Source organism: Drosophila rhopaloa, unplaced genomic scaffold, assembly GCF_018152115.1.
Source record: "Drosophila rhopaloa isolate 14029-0021.01 unplaced genomic scaffold, ASM1815211v1 contig_115, whole genome shotgun sequence".
NCBI lineage: Eukaryota > Metazoa > Arthropoda > Insecta > Diptera > Drosophilidae > Drosophila > Drosophila rhopaloa.
In genome coordinates, this window is record NW_025334990.1 from 14,318,131 (window position 1) to 14,331,358 (window position 13,228).

Genomic DNA, 13,228 nt, shown 5'->3' on the forward strand with positions numbered 1-13,228 from the left:
AATAATCTAGAAACCAACCTTCGTAAAATGTATAGTGCAGCACTTGGAAAATAATTAATTATTTATAGATAATGTATATATATATATATATTATTGATCACCTCCGACTGGAGATGACAACCTCAAAAAGTTTTTAATTCAATTCCGTATTTAACTTAATTTAAATTTTGGTTATTCTTGTTTTTCTTGTTGGATTTTGTTCGCTTTTTCCAAAAATCGCAACTGGATTTATGTTAGTAGTGCAGTTACTCCTAACATTTGCAGCCCATTTCCCTTTTAATATAAGTTTAATTTTTAATTCTAGTTTAAGGTCTGCTTTGACAAAAGTATCTCAAAACATGCATAGCTGGGCCAATAAGTTTGAATTCCCGAGTTGTATACCTCTAACAGTTTGTATTTTTGTTCTCTACTGTTCAGCATTAACATTGTCTTTAATTGTGTTAAATAAAAGGCCTTAGGTGGTAGATAGCTATGAAATTTCTAGTGGGGATTCTCCTGGCGATTGGGTTCGATGGTGACGCGGGCATAGGGACTCCCAGCGCCTACCTTGCGGCGCATGGTGACTCCGCGGTGCGGTCTTAGCCCCATCACGATCAGGTAGATGCCCACGGCACTGAGTGCGATCAGGGTGAGCACCACCAGGCCGTAGGCCCACCGCGGCCAGGTGTCGCAGCTGAAGGCGTCCCCTCGAGCGGATGTGACCAGCATGCCGCGGATGCGGGCCGGCTTGTAGCAGCGTCCTTTGGTCTGGACCGGCAGTTGCTTCAGCCAGACCAACTCGCAGTCGCACTGCAGCGGCAGACCGTTGAGATCCAGCTCGGCAAGCTGAGTAAAAAGCGGCGCCAGCGTGGAATTAAAGGTGCGCAGCATAGTGCCACGAAAGCTCAACGACCGCAGCGCCCTCTTCTTGGAGGTTCTAGTGGTGGGTCCAAAGGCCTCCGCATCCAGGTGGCTCAATTGCCGGCTGTTTTGGAAGCTCAACGTCTCGAGGAGATCGAAGTCCAGGGCATGGGCCACCACGGACTGCAGCAGCGGCATATCCTCGATGAAAAGCTGACGCACCTGGGTCAGATTAACCGTGTCCTCGGGCAAGAGCTCCTCCAGCAGATTGTCACTGATGTCCAGGCGAAGGAGAGTCTCCGGCAGTTGGTTTGGAATCCGCTTCAGCTGATTCCTCCGCAGGGAAAGCTCCTTCAGAGGAGCATTTACGGGCAGGTGGAGCTCACTCAGGCTGCAGGCATCCAGTCGCAACGTTGCCAGTTTCCAGTTGAGGCCGAGTCCGGAGTAGAGATCCACGCCAGAGGCGTTGAAACGGCGGTTCCAGGAAAGATCCAGTGTGCTTAGAACCAAGAGGGGGGCCAGGAGTTGACTGGGCAGTGTGTGCAGGTTGTTGTGGGCCAAGTCGAGAACCTGCAGATGGGGTAAACCCTCGAAGGAGGAGACCTCCACCTGGACAATGCTGTTCCAACCCAGATACAGTTCCTTCAGAGTGATCAGTTCCTTGAAGTTGCCAGCCGTCAACTGCGAAATGTTGTTGTGCCTCAGGTTCAGCTGACGTAGTGTGATGCTGTTGAAGATTGGAACCGCGTCCAGATTGTTCCAGGACAGGTCCAACATATCGGTATACAGGGGCAGCACCGGAGACAGATCCTTGACCCGGTAGTCCTTGTAGCTGCAATCGATGCGCAGGGCACTCGCTCCCCACGGAGAAGCACTCACATTGGTGCACTCGCAGGAGCGACGCGAGTTCTTCATGGACTCCGGATAGCAAAAGCTGTCCGTCTGCTCCGCATCGATAATCTCCGCCCGGACAATGTGGGTACCCAGCAGGAGCAGCAGGGCAAAGGTCAATCCCACGTCTCTCGTAACTTCTAAACTCGCCATCGTTAAGGTTCTCAGTGCACTGAATAAAAAGATGAGTGGTTCAGTTCGTGGTTGCCACTTCCATATCTTATCAAACGGCGGAAAAGCTCCCAGACATTGTGAGTCGATTTTTCCAATAAATTTATCAGCAAAAATACTTTGGTCTTGCACTGTTCTGGTTAGTCATTGAAATCCATTTGGGCAGCCAAGTGGTAAACAGAAACTGCGGAGACCCAAAAGCCCCTTGCGTTTAAATTGTTGATAAGATAGCAGGGCAGAGCTTTACCTTTTATCTGTATCTCTCTCTCTCTCTCTCTCTCTCTCTCTCTGTCCCTCAACAAATAGATCCCCACCCACGCCTTATCACCTTTGCAGCTTTCTGTTATCTTCTGATATCTATTTCATTAATCATTTCCCATACTTCGGACGGCGGGTTATGTTGCTGGCATCTAGATTCGGCATATTGATGGATTAACAAGGACCAATTTCACACTCCGAGAAAAGGAGACATTCGTTTCCTCCCAAAAGTCATGTCTAATCCCATCTGGATGGGGGACTTATCTAGCTCATTATACCCGTTACTCGTAGAGTAAAAGGGTATATTGTATTCGTGCAAAAGTATGTAACAGCTAGAAGGAAGCGTTTCCGACCCTATAAAGTATATATATTCTTGATCAGGGTCACTAGCCGAGTCGATCTAGCCATGTCCGTCTGTCCGTCTGTCCGTCTGTCTGTCCGTCTGTCTGTCTGTCTGTCTGTCTGTCCGTCTGTCTGTCCGTCTGTCTGTCCGTATGAACGCTGAGATCTCGGAAACTATAAAAGCTAGAAGATTGGCATTTTGCATGCAGATTCTAGGAGTTCCTACGCAGCGCAAGTTTGTTTCAAAAAGGTGCCACGCCCCCTTTAACGCCCACAATCGCTTATATACAATTTTAAAAATTTAAATATTTCGGAAAAGTAAAAATGCAGTTTTATTGTGTTTATCAATACCTATCGAAATGTAGAAGAAATTTTTCAAATCGGACCATTCGTTAAAAAGTTATGCGTGATCAAAGTTTCTATCTCCATCTCCCTCGCACTCCCTTTACCTGAGTAACGGGTATCTGATAGTCGGGGCACTCGACTATAGCGTTCTCTCTTGTTGCATCTTAAAGTCAGGACTTGGGCTCAAATTGTAATTACGCTGAAGAAAATGTACTTCCGGTTTAAGGTTTACATCTGCGGCTTAAATGTCGCTCGATTACCGACATGCAAAGGTAAATAATGTAGCCAAGCTCCTTGAATAGGCAATTAAATTTTAAATGTCTTACAGAAATTTTGGTTTTGAGAAAGCAAAGAAATTAGTAAATACTAACGACAGTTCAGGATCAGGAAATTAAGTTGTAAGTTCAGTCAGCGCAATAATCCGTAACATAGCTTAAGCGATGTGCTTCTTTAGGAAACCTTGTATTATATATAGTTGCAATGCAGTGAAACAGACGTCTGTAGCCTTATAAATTATATATATTCTTGATCAGCATCACCGATCTAGCTACTTCCGTCTGTATTTCTGACCGCAATTCAATGCAAACTAATTTAAGAGCCATTATTGAACCATATTTAACTTCGTCGATTTTTTACATATACATTTATATGTTCAAGAATTATCGGACGACTATATCATCTAGCTGCCATAGAAACGATCGAAAAATATATCTTAGATCAATTCAGCTTAAAAGTTTTTATGCAAATACCGATAAAAATCGATTTATAGAATATTTAATTTTGAAGGAATAAAGTAATATTGATCTACTAAGATATTTAAAATTAGTTTATGTCTTAATGAACCTTGAAAATAGTATTCCATTTTTTTCGTTCATCAGCTTAATGGCAGTGGCGGAACTAAGCCACGTCTTTAAGGATTCGCGCCCTTAAGGTCTTGGTAAATGTCATGTATCCTGTATTCCATGGCCCGTGTCCTTTGTGTCTTCAAGCTGCAGCTTAACTTGTTCGCACAAGATGACCAGAAATTAAAATAACAACAGAAAATTGCAACGGAAATCTGGATCGAAATCCTTAAAAAAATATATATATCCAAATCGATTATCTTATTAAATGCAGCTTTATTGGAAGGCATTACATGAGAAAATTATAAAAAATAATTTTATAAGAAATGCAACGAGCTATAAACAAATAGAACAAGGCATAAAGAATACGTTCTCTCATGTGAAATATAAACGATAGTGACCGAAGCTGGATTTCGCTATTCTACTTTGCAGCATTAAAATTGGTTTAAATGTTGTTGAATAAGAGATTCTATCTGGTAGGTTGTAAGAAAGTTTCTAGTGAGGGTTTGGGACTTCCGACGTCCACCTTTCGGCCCATGACTTTCGACCCGTGACTCCACAACGCTGAGGAGGATCAGAGTCGACCACCAGGTCGATCTCGGCTAGGAGTCGCAGCTGAAATCGTCTTCTACCGCAGATGTGACCAGCATGCCGCGGATGCGCTCCGGCTGGTAGCAGCGTCCTTTGGTCTGGACCGGCAGTTGCTTCAGCCAGACCAACTCGCAGTCGCACTGCAGCGGCAGACCGTTGAGGTCCAGCTCGGCAAGATGAGTAAAAAGCGGCGCCAGCGTGGAATTAAAGGTGCGCAGCATAGTGCCGCGAAAGCTCAACGACCGCAGCGTACAGTTCTTGGAGGTAGGTCCAAAGGCCTCCGCATCCAGATGGCTCAGTTGCCGGCTGTTTTGGAAGCTCAACGTCTGGAGGAGATCGAAGTCCAGGGCATGGGCCACCACGGACTGCAGCAGCGGCATATCCTCGATGAAAAGCTGGCGCACCTGGGTCAGATTAACCGTGTCCTCGGGCAAGAGCTCCTCCAGAAGATTGTCACTGATGTCCAGGCGAAGGAGAGTCTCCGGCAGTTGGTTTGGAATCCGCTTCAGCTGATTCCTCCGCAGAGAGAGCTCCTTCAGAGGAGCATTTACGGGCAGGTGGAGCTCACTCAGGCTGCAGGCATCCAGTCGCAACGTTGCCAGTTTCCAGTTGAGGCCGAGTCCGGAGTAGAGATCCACGCCAGAGGCGTTGAAACGGCGGTTCCAGGAAAGATCCAGTGTGCTTAGAACCAAGAGGGGGGCCAGGAGTTGACTGGGCAGTGTGTGCAGGTTGTTGTGGGCCAGGTCCAGAACCTGCAGATGGGGTAAACCCTTGAAGGAGGCGACCTCCACCTGGGCAATGCTGTTCCAGCCCAAATGAAGTTCCTGCAGACTGGGCAGTCGCTCAAATGTACGAGCCGTCAACTGTGAAATTTTATTGTGCATCAGGTTCAACTGACGCAGATCTTCGCTGGTGAAGATTGGCACCGCGTCCAGGACATTCCAGGAGAGGTCCAATGTGCCGGTGTGAAGGGGCAGCAGCAGGGAGAGATCCCTGACCCGGAAGTCCTTGGAACTGCAATCGATGCGCACGACAGGCATTCCCAAAAGACCACTCTCTCTGCTGCACTCGCAGGAGCACATGGACTCCGGATAGCAAAGCAGCTCCGCCCGGACCAAGTGGTTAACCAGCAGGAGCAGCAGGGAAAAGGAGAATCCCACGCCTCTCGTAACTTCTAAACTCGCCATCGTAAAGGTGCTCCGTGTACTGAGTAAAAACATAATGGGTTCAGTTTCTCGTTGCCACTTTCATATCTTATCAAACGGCGGAAAATCTCCAGCTCACGCGCAGTCAGTTTTTTCGCTCTTTTTTCTTGACACTGTTTTTAGAACTGAATTTATTTTTTTTATAATCTAGCAGAGTTTATTATTTCTTATTAACTTCTAAAACAATGGCTTGAAAATTTATTGTGGGTCAATAGATAGATATTTAAACGAAGAAATATCCAACGGCCAAAAACTGGTTATAGCTGCACATATGTACTTTATTTCTTGTTATTTGATACCATGTTTATGCTAAGGATTTAACTAGTTCTTTAAAAAGTAAAATCAAAATAATATTTGGACCAACTTTTATCCCAATTCTATAAAATGATTGCATTAAATGGCTATCGCATAAACACAGTATGAGTCCCTCTCTCAATAAATAGATTCCCACCCACGCCCTATCACCTCTGCAGCTTTCTGTTATCTTCTGATATCTATTTCATTAATCATTTCCCATACTTTGGGTTATGTTGCTGGCATCTGGATTCACCATCTTGATAAATTTACAAGGCCCCAATTTCACACTCCGAGAAAGCGAGACATTCGTTTCCCCTTAAAAGTCATGTCTAATCCCATCTGGATGGGGGACTTATCTAGCTCATTGCATCTTAAAGTCAGGACTTGGGCTCAAATTGTAATTACGCTTAATGCTTTTCGCTGGGGATTTATGCCGATTGCTGGATATGTCGAGAGGATGTACTTCTGGTCTAAAGTTTACATTTGCTGTTCGAATGTCGCTTAATTACTGAGCAGTTAAAGGTATGTAAGGTAGGAAGACTTTATAAAAAGGTATGTTGAATGTGCAATTCATTTTTAAGGCCAAACAGATATTTTAATGTTGCGAATGCAAAGTAGGGCTTAAAAGAATCACAAAGAGAATCTGTAAGGCTAGGTAAAAAATGAAATTCGGTATTGAATTAAATTAAATGTACGATTTAAATGTAAGTATATAAAACTCAAAAAACTCTTCTGTTGGAGAGCATTTATGAATGAAAAAGCGAATTAAGTATCTGCAAGTCGAGCTATATTTTTTTCCAGCTTCCTAACGAACTTTATGGTGCCCCCTTTGCATTTGCAATTGCTTTGACTACTCGTACTCGTACTCGAACAGTTCCCAGTGCCTTCGGGGTGATAGAACTCTTCTTTGTGTCAATGGGAAATTGATGAGGCTTACATAAGTGCACAGCCGCACAGCCAGAGTCGCCCATTTTGGCATAGGCATTTGCATAAATTAGGGACTTTGAAAAACTCCCCACGCTTTTCCTTCTTGACTTTTCCACAAATGTGGGGGGCTGGGGGAAAAGCCAACACATGTAAAGCATTTAATGAGCTGTGTGTGCTTAAATTTATTGAAAATGCCAGGCACATGCTGGTGTTTGCTGTTCGTATTCGCCCCTCAAGTCATTATTACAAGCAAAAATGTATTTTTAACTAAAAACTCATTAATTACAGGGAAAATTGTACCCGGTGTGTGGGAGTGTGTGTATGTGTGTGTGTGTGATAATTACGGCATTACCAGCAATTTAATTAAAGCCAAATTTTCGCACATCTGCAATAATGGAATTGTTAATTAATAGGCCGAATCAAAAACGGACATCAATTGGGCCAGCTGTCGAGTTTAGAAGGCTCCTGTTTGTTTGTTGGCCAGGAATTGGAAAATAAAATCCCCTTCAAACGTGACGTGCCAAACATGGCAAGCGAGGTCCTGCCGCATGGGCCAACTCGCTGGCTGAATATTTATGAAAATTTTAATATTAAATTGTTTTCTGATGGCCCTCGCGAACGAGAGAGATGGAGAGATGGCAAACTAAAGCTGGCAATCAATGGCAGAAATGCAATTTCCCCTCGGCCAGAAACAGAATGTGCAATCATTAAAAGCTCTTGATTATCCGCAGGCAAGCGGCATTGTCCCTCGTCATCCTCATTCTGCAATTGACTATAATGATGCCCTGTCAGTGTCATCGTGTGTATATATATCTATATAGAGTGTGTATAGTAGCGACAGTTTATGGCGCCCTAATTGAATCGCTTGTCATGCATTTGTCTAATAATGGCGCATTAATTTTGCCATAATGCGGACGGGCTACAGCTTCCGTTTCCCGGAAATCATCAGTGCCGCTGCGGCTGTTGATGCCACGTGACCTGGTCCAAAGGATGCCCAAGGATTCCTGCCCAGCTCCGCTATATGTATGCTAAACATTTCTGTCATGGCCTTTTAACTCAGGGCTAAGTATGCAGCAAAGAGCCTGCACACACACTCGCTTTCTAATTGCCTTTGAAAGCGTTTCTGTCACGCAATTTAAAACTCGTAATTCCGACGGGCTTGGGCTAAATTCATTAGTCGGCCTTTAAGAGCTCACATTAAGCCACATTTTCGTACACACACACACACACTCATTCCTCACTTGCGGTTGCCATTGGGATATCATTCGCTTTCGCTGCGCTCAATTTAATCGACAAATTTAAAGAAAATTATTGTCTCTAATGGGCAGACGTGCCCACAGAATGCGACCTTTGACCGCAGCAGGCAGTGGGCCGGAAGCCCGTTGGCGTATATATTGGCTCTGGCTCAGATCCAGCTGATAACAGTTGAATAATGAACAAATAATGGCCGGCAACCTTCTTGTCTGCTCAAATATTAAGTATACTCCAGGGAGTTCAAAAGAAGGGGCGGTGGTATGTTAGGAGAAACCCCTTGGAATAACCGATGAAGAACGAATGTAATGCTAAAATGTACAAGCCCAATAATCCGTGAAATAACTTAGGCGGGGGAAGGAGCTTTGCTGACTACAGATTTTAATGGTAATTAAGGAGGGATGTGTTGTTTTTGGAATTTTCTCCTAGTAATGAGCATATGCTGCCCCAAAGAATGTAAATGTTTTGAATAGTGATTAACTACCTTATAATAATAATTAAAATACGATTTTATGCCGGCTACGGAAATGAAAGTGTTTTGAATATTTGCTTACATACGAGAATAATTTAACTTTATTTTAAGATTATTTCACTTTATTCTCCACAATAAAAACTGTGATTAATTGGATAATTCCTTTTTAATTGATAAACCTAATTGTTTGATTATCGGCTTATTGATAAACATATATTAAATACTTTCTCAAAAGTTTCTTTGTACCAGTGTGTGTATAATACTTACCTTTAACATTGAGAATTTTCCAGAACGCATTATTTGAAGGTATGAAAACTTCTGTTTTGAATAATCATTTTCCACTTGTTATCCTTGGGCTTGTGGTTGCTGTTCCCATGGTATCCTTGCAAAGGCGCTTCAAGCCACTCTGCGTTTTTATTGCAAGCACCATGGAAAAGGCAATTTGCCAGCTGCAACATTTGTTGCTCCACAGCCAACATGCGGAGGACTAGCACAAGCCATTCCGAAAGTGTTGGTCCTTGGGAAACACTAAAGAACACTGGACTGGATGGGATACCCCGGATCCTCTGTCAACAGTTACTACTGCCCGGCTCCTCTGTAATTTGATTTGTTTTGGCCGATTGCTGCTGCGGCTACACTGTTTCTCTGTCGGATACTTTGGCTGCACTAATTAATTTTGCCTCGCAAAACAAAAGGGCCGATGTCCTGGGAGATAGTGCTGCATTGTTCTCGGCTTTGTTCGGGGGCCATAAATGTCAGCTGAGGCTGCATTTCCCAATTCAATCCAGCTGTCAATCCCCATCCCCCACTCCCTTACAACTGATATAGATAGCCGCTTAGGTCGCAAGGAAAGCCGAAGATTTATTGCCAGTTGCCAAAAGCCCACAAAATTAATGTACTTCACAGTTGAGTTTAGCAGCTGCCCAAGCATGTGTGTGTTTGCCTTTGGTCTGTCTGGGCGTGGCAATGTGTGTCTGTGTGTGTGTCTGTGTGTGTTTGGGCCCTAATGAAGTTGTTAATGCGAGTGCTGTCCTGCCAATTCCTGCGTCGCCGTGGTTTCGTCGGTACTCGAATCCTGTGCCCCGTCCCAAGTCCTTTCCCCGGCGTAAAGTACACACGAAAATCTAATAAGACGCTTACGTCTGTTGCTGTTTGGGACTTGTGTTTGGCCCGGGAGGCTTTCACACCCTTTCGGCGTCCTTTCGAGGTCCTTTCGATGTCCTGGCCCCCTGCCTTCGGACTGTTACATAAGCCATTAGCCAGAGGAAAACGCCAGACCGTGACAGTCGTCCTCCTCTGGCTTGTTTCTTTCAAATTTTATTGCTTAGCTTTTTACGGTCAGCGTCTTCAATATATGTGTTTATATATAGTATATATATCGAAGTCCCAGCTAGTTCTTCATCTTTCGCTTGCCCAGCATTTATTTTTATGTCCTACTCTTGATTGGATCGTAAACTTAAGTTTCAGCGCCCAGAGTCCTCTGTTTTAATCAGCCGGAGGAAAAGAGTTGCTCCGTAAGGGATTCCACTTATTGTCTTGCTCAGGCAAATTAAATTACTGTCAGCCAGATAAAGTGACTCTTAATGGTACACGTTCAAAAAGGAGAACGCACTTTAATTATTATTATTTATTATTATTAATTATTATTGCCTATACATTTTTTATGACCATTTGGAATAAACAAACAATAACAAAATAAATAAGCAGCAAAAGAATATCGATAGTTAATAAGAAAAAAAGAAAATAAAAGGATTTTAAAGGGCACAATTAAGAACATTTTTCGTAGATGTGTGTTTTAATTTATAAAGTTATGATTAACATTTTTTTTTGTGTAGTCTCTGCAGTTTGCGCTCTCAGCTCTTGGACTTCTTTGTTTGCAAAGGAGGACGCGAAATGAATTCGAGACAAACTGCTGCAGTTGGAGCAAATAAATTAATTTTTCATTTATGGGGCAGGGGATTGTGTCACGCATTGAGAGGTCGCTTAATTAGATGAAGTGAAAGTGGGTGACCCGAGACCGGAAAGCCGAGACTCGAGCTCTGAGATCCGAAATCCGAGACAATTGCAACTGACAGTGCTAGTTAACTGGGTCAATTGCCGGTGGCGCTGCCACTGAAGTCTGGCCGTGATGGGGCATATTTTAAGGCGATGGGAGGGGGAAATCTGGGAGCTGGCAATAAGTTCAGTCTAATTTAATTACGAGCTCAAAGTCTGCAGTCCTCCAGATAACAAAAGATGCAGCCCGAAAGCCGGCAATCAGGGTTTCCCCAGGTGTAACACCTCCCCCCCCACACACACACACACACACACTCATAAGCCGAAGGATGTGTGTAATTGACAGGACCAAAGCACACTTGACAGGCACTCACGCACACACACCTCCTTCGGATCACAGACACACCATCACCTTTACCTAGTACCATGTGCCATGTAATCATGGCCCTGGGAAGTAGGCTACAATTTTGCTCGATGCCGGCAAAATGAATATTAAGCGCGGCTCGTATGGAATGATTTTCGTAATTTAATTGAAACGTCAACACTCGCTGCACTCCATCGTCCCTAATTATATTATGAGTGGGCCGGAGCCAGACGTCGGCGGTCGTCGGTGTCCCAGGGTAATTTTCGATAATTGAAATTTTATGGCCCCGCCGCTTTTGCTTTGTCATTACACGAGAACATCGATGCATACACACGACACTGACTGTGTGAGCCCTAGACAGCACCAAAAACTGTCAATAAAAGTGACATCAAGTCACGGCTAAGAGCATTTTGGCCAATAATTTATGTAACACAGATTTTGACTGTCTTGACGTCTACCCAAAATAATGTTTAATGCAGAAGGCAGCCAGGCAGCTAGGCAGCCAAATAAGATATATACAGTGTACTATATGTGGTATGCACAGGTATCCGACATCACATATCAAGTTCAAGAGCCAAGGACACGCCTTGATATTGCCAGGTAAATTTATGCAGCACTTGTTATTGCCTTTGTTGCCTCGGCTGATATTGAAACTCAGGCGGCAGGACGTCATAAATATTTTTATGTTTCGCTACCACGGCTTTTACTGCATTTGACAGATATCCTCCACCTGTCGCCTCTAGATTTGTCATAAACAGAAGGAAGCCCCGCTGCTTAAAAAAGAAAAGTAAATAAAACACATAAATCCCCACATACGTCACAGGCAAGTTTTCAAATTGACCAAACTGAAAAAAAACGTTGCCTTTTTTATGATGCATTTAAAACTTTTGATTATGCCGAAAGGAGCGGTATGCTGGAACATGTAACTTATTTAATTTCCTCTCAACCCCCAACTCCCCTGTCCCGAAAAGTTCATTTAAAGTTTGCTTGCAGCCATAAATTCCTAGGCCGAAACCTAAAACATAAACAGTCAGGCCGAGTGTATATGTGGCCTGGGAAAAAGTTAGATGCGGTCGTAAATCTGGCATTTGTCAGTCGCCAAGTGTATGCTGTGCCGCCTACGAAGGCACTGAGAGAAATTAAAGGAGAAGGTGTTATCCAGTGCACAGACAGAAAATTTGTTTTGACTGGATGATCAAGGAAAGGCAGGAAAATATGCTACGCAAACGGGATTTAATGAATGTAATACAGATACCAATTTTTGCCAAAGGTCCAAAGGTGATTCTTAAACAGAAAAGTATTTTTTCATGTTATAGTAATGATGTTCCACTGAAATTCCGATTTTTTTGCCAAAAAAAATCTAAATTGTAGCTGGGAAAAATACTTAGTTTTCAGATATTACATTACAAACGTTTAATTGCGTTGAAGGAATTGTCGTTTGACTATAATGATTGTCTTTACTAATATTATTATACGTGTTTCTTAAAAGAGAAAGTATGAGATTTTCTTTATTAATATTATTACTTGTGTTTCTTTTAAGAGAAAGTATCTGATCTCCCTCAAAGTTTATACCTTAAAATTTGCTCAGTGCTTAGGCGGAAAACGTGCAACTCAGTCGTCCTCTAATTGGCCTTTTTATGCACACAGGCACACTCGACATCATTTCCATTTCCAGGGCCATTTCCGTGCCAAAGCAGTTTATCACTCTAACTATGCACATTCAGTGGATGTGGCTCCTCTGCACCTCCACCTGCCCCAACCTTTTTTTTCTCCCCACTGCAACTGCATTGCGATTCAATATTGCTCATACGTACTGGGTGCCGGTTGGCTGGAGGGCCCAGAAATTGCCGGCGGGCTAACGAAGCCCTTGAAAAAGGGGGGCGCGAATTTCGGGCGTGGGGCATCCAGAACTCCAGCCTTTGCAACTGCAACAAAGTGCTAATCTAGGGGAGGGGGGTGGACAGGAGCAGGAGGAGGAGGAAGAGGAGGAGGGGCAGAAGTAGGAGCCTTCTTCTTCGCCGCTTAATCGCCATGTGCGACAGGCTTAACTTGTCGGCTTTGAGTGTCAGCGCTGAGCCTCGTTTAGCCTTTGAGTGTTGTGGCAGTGGGATGAGGATGAGGATGGGTTGGGATGGGTTGAGAGGTCCTGGCAGGTCCTGGGATGAGGTAGTGCCCCTCTGTGTGCCCTGGTGCGTAACTCGGATGACATGTTATTAGTTTCATCAGCGAAAGAGCCACCAGAAAAGGGCAGGGGAACTTGTTTCTTGTTTCCATTCCATTAATTGAGTCCTCAGGCAGTTGCGCCACCGTAGGTCCTACATTTCGGTGATCTAATCCAGTCCTGTTTTGTTTTGCCTTGGGGCTCTGATTTATTTAACCGATTATTTGCCAATTTATTTTTGTTGCTGATTAAGGAAATATTTGAAATAATTGGTTC

General features: G+C 43.8%; 1 protein-coding gene and 1 pseudogene across 1 annotated transcript; both read right to left on the reverse strand.

The window, feature by feature from the left end:
- Window positions 1-378: 378 nt before the first annotated feature.
- LOC108039890 (phospholipase A2 inhibitor) lies at window positions 379-2,057 on the reverse strand. Its single transcript, XM_017117057.1, has one exon. The coding sequence runs from the start codon at window positions 1,882-1,884 to the stop codon at window positions 481-483; it is 1,404 nt and encodes a 467-aa protein (XP_016972546.1). The 5' UTR covers window positions 1,885-2,057; the 3' UTR covers window positions 379-480.
- Window positions 2,058-4,123: 2,066 nt separating this feature from the next.
- LOC108039777 lies at window positions 4,124-5,467 on the reverse strand (annotated as a pseudogene).
- Between the last annotated feature and the right edge of the window lie 7,761 nt (window positions 5,468-13,228).

Excerpts from the sequence above, each read along its gene's own strand:
- LOC108039890 (XM_017117057.1), bottom strand. The coding sequence starts at position 1,884 with ATGGCGAGTTTAGAAGTTACGAGAGACGTGGGATTGACCTTTGCCCTG.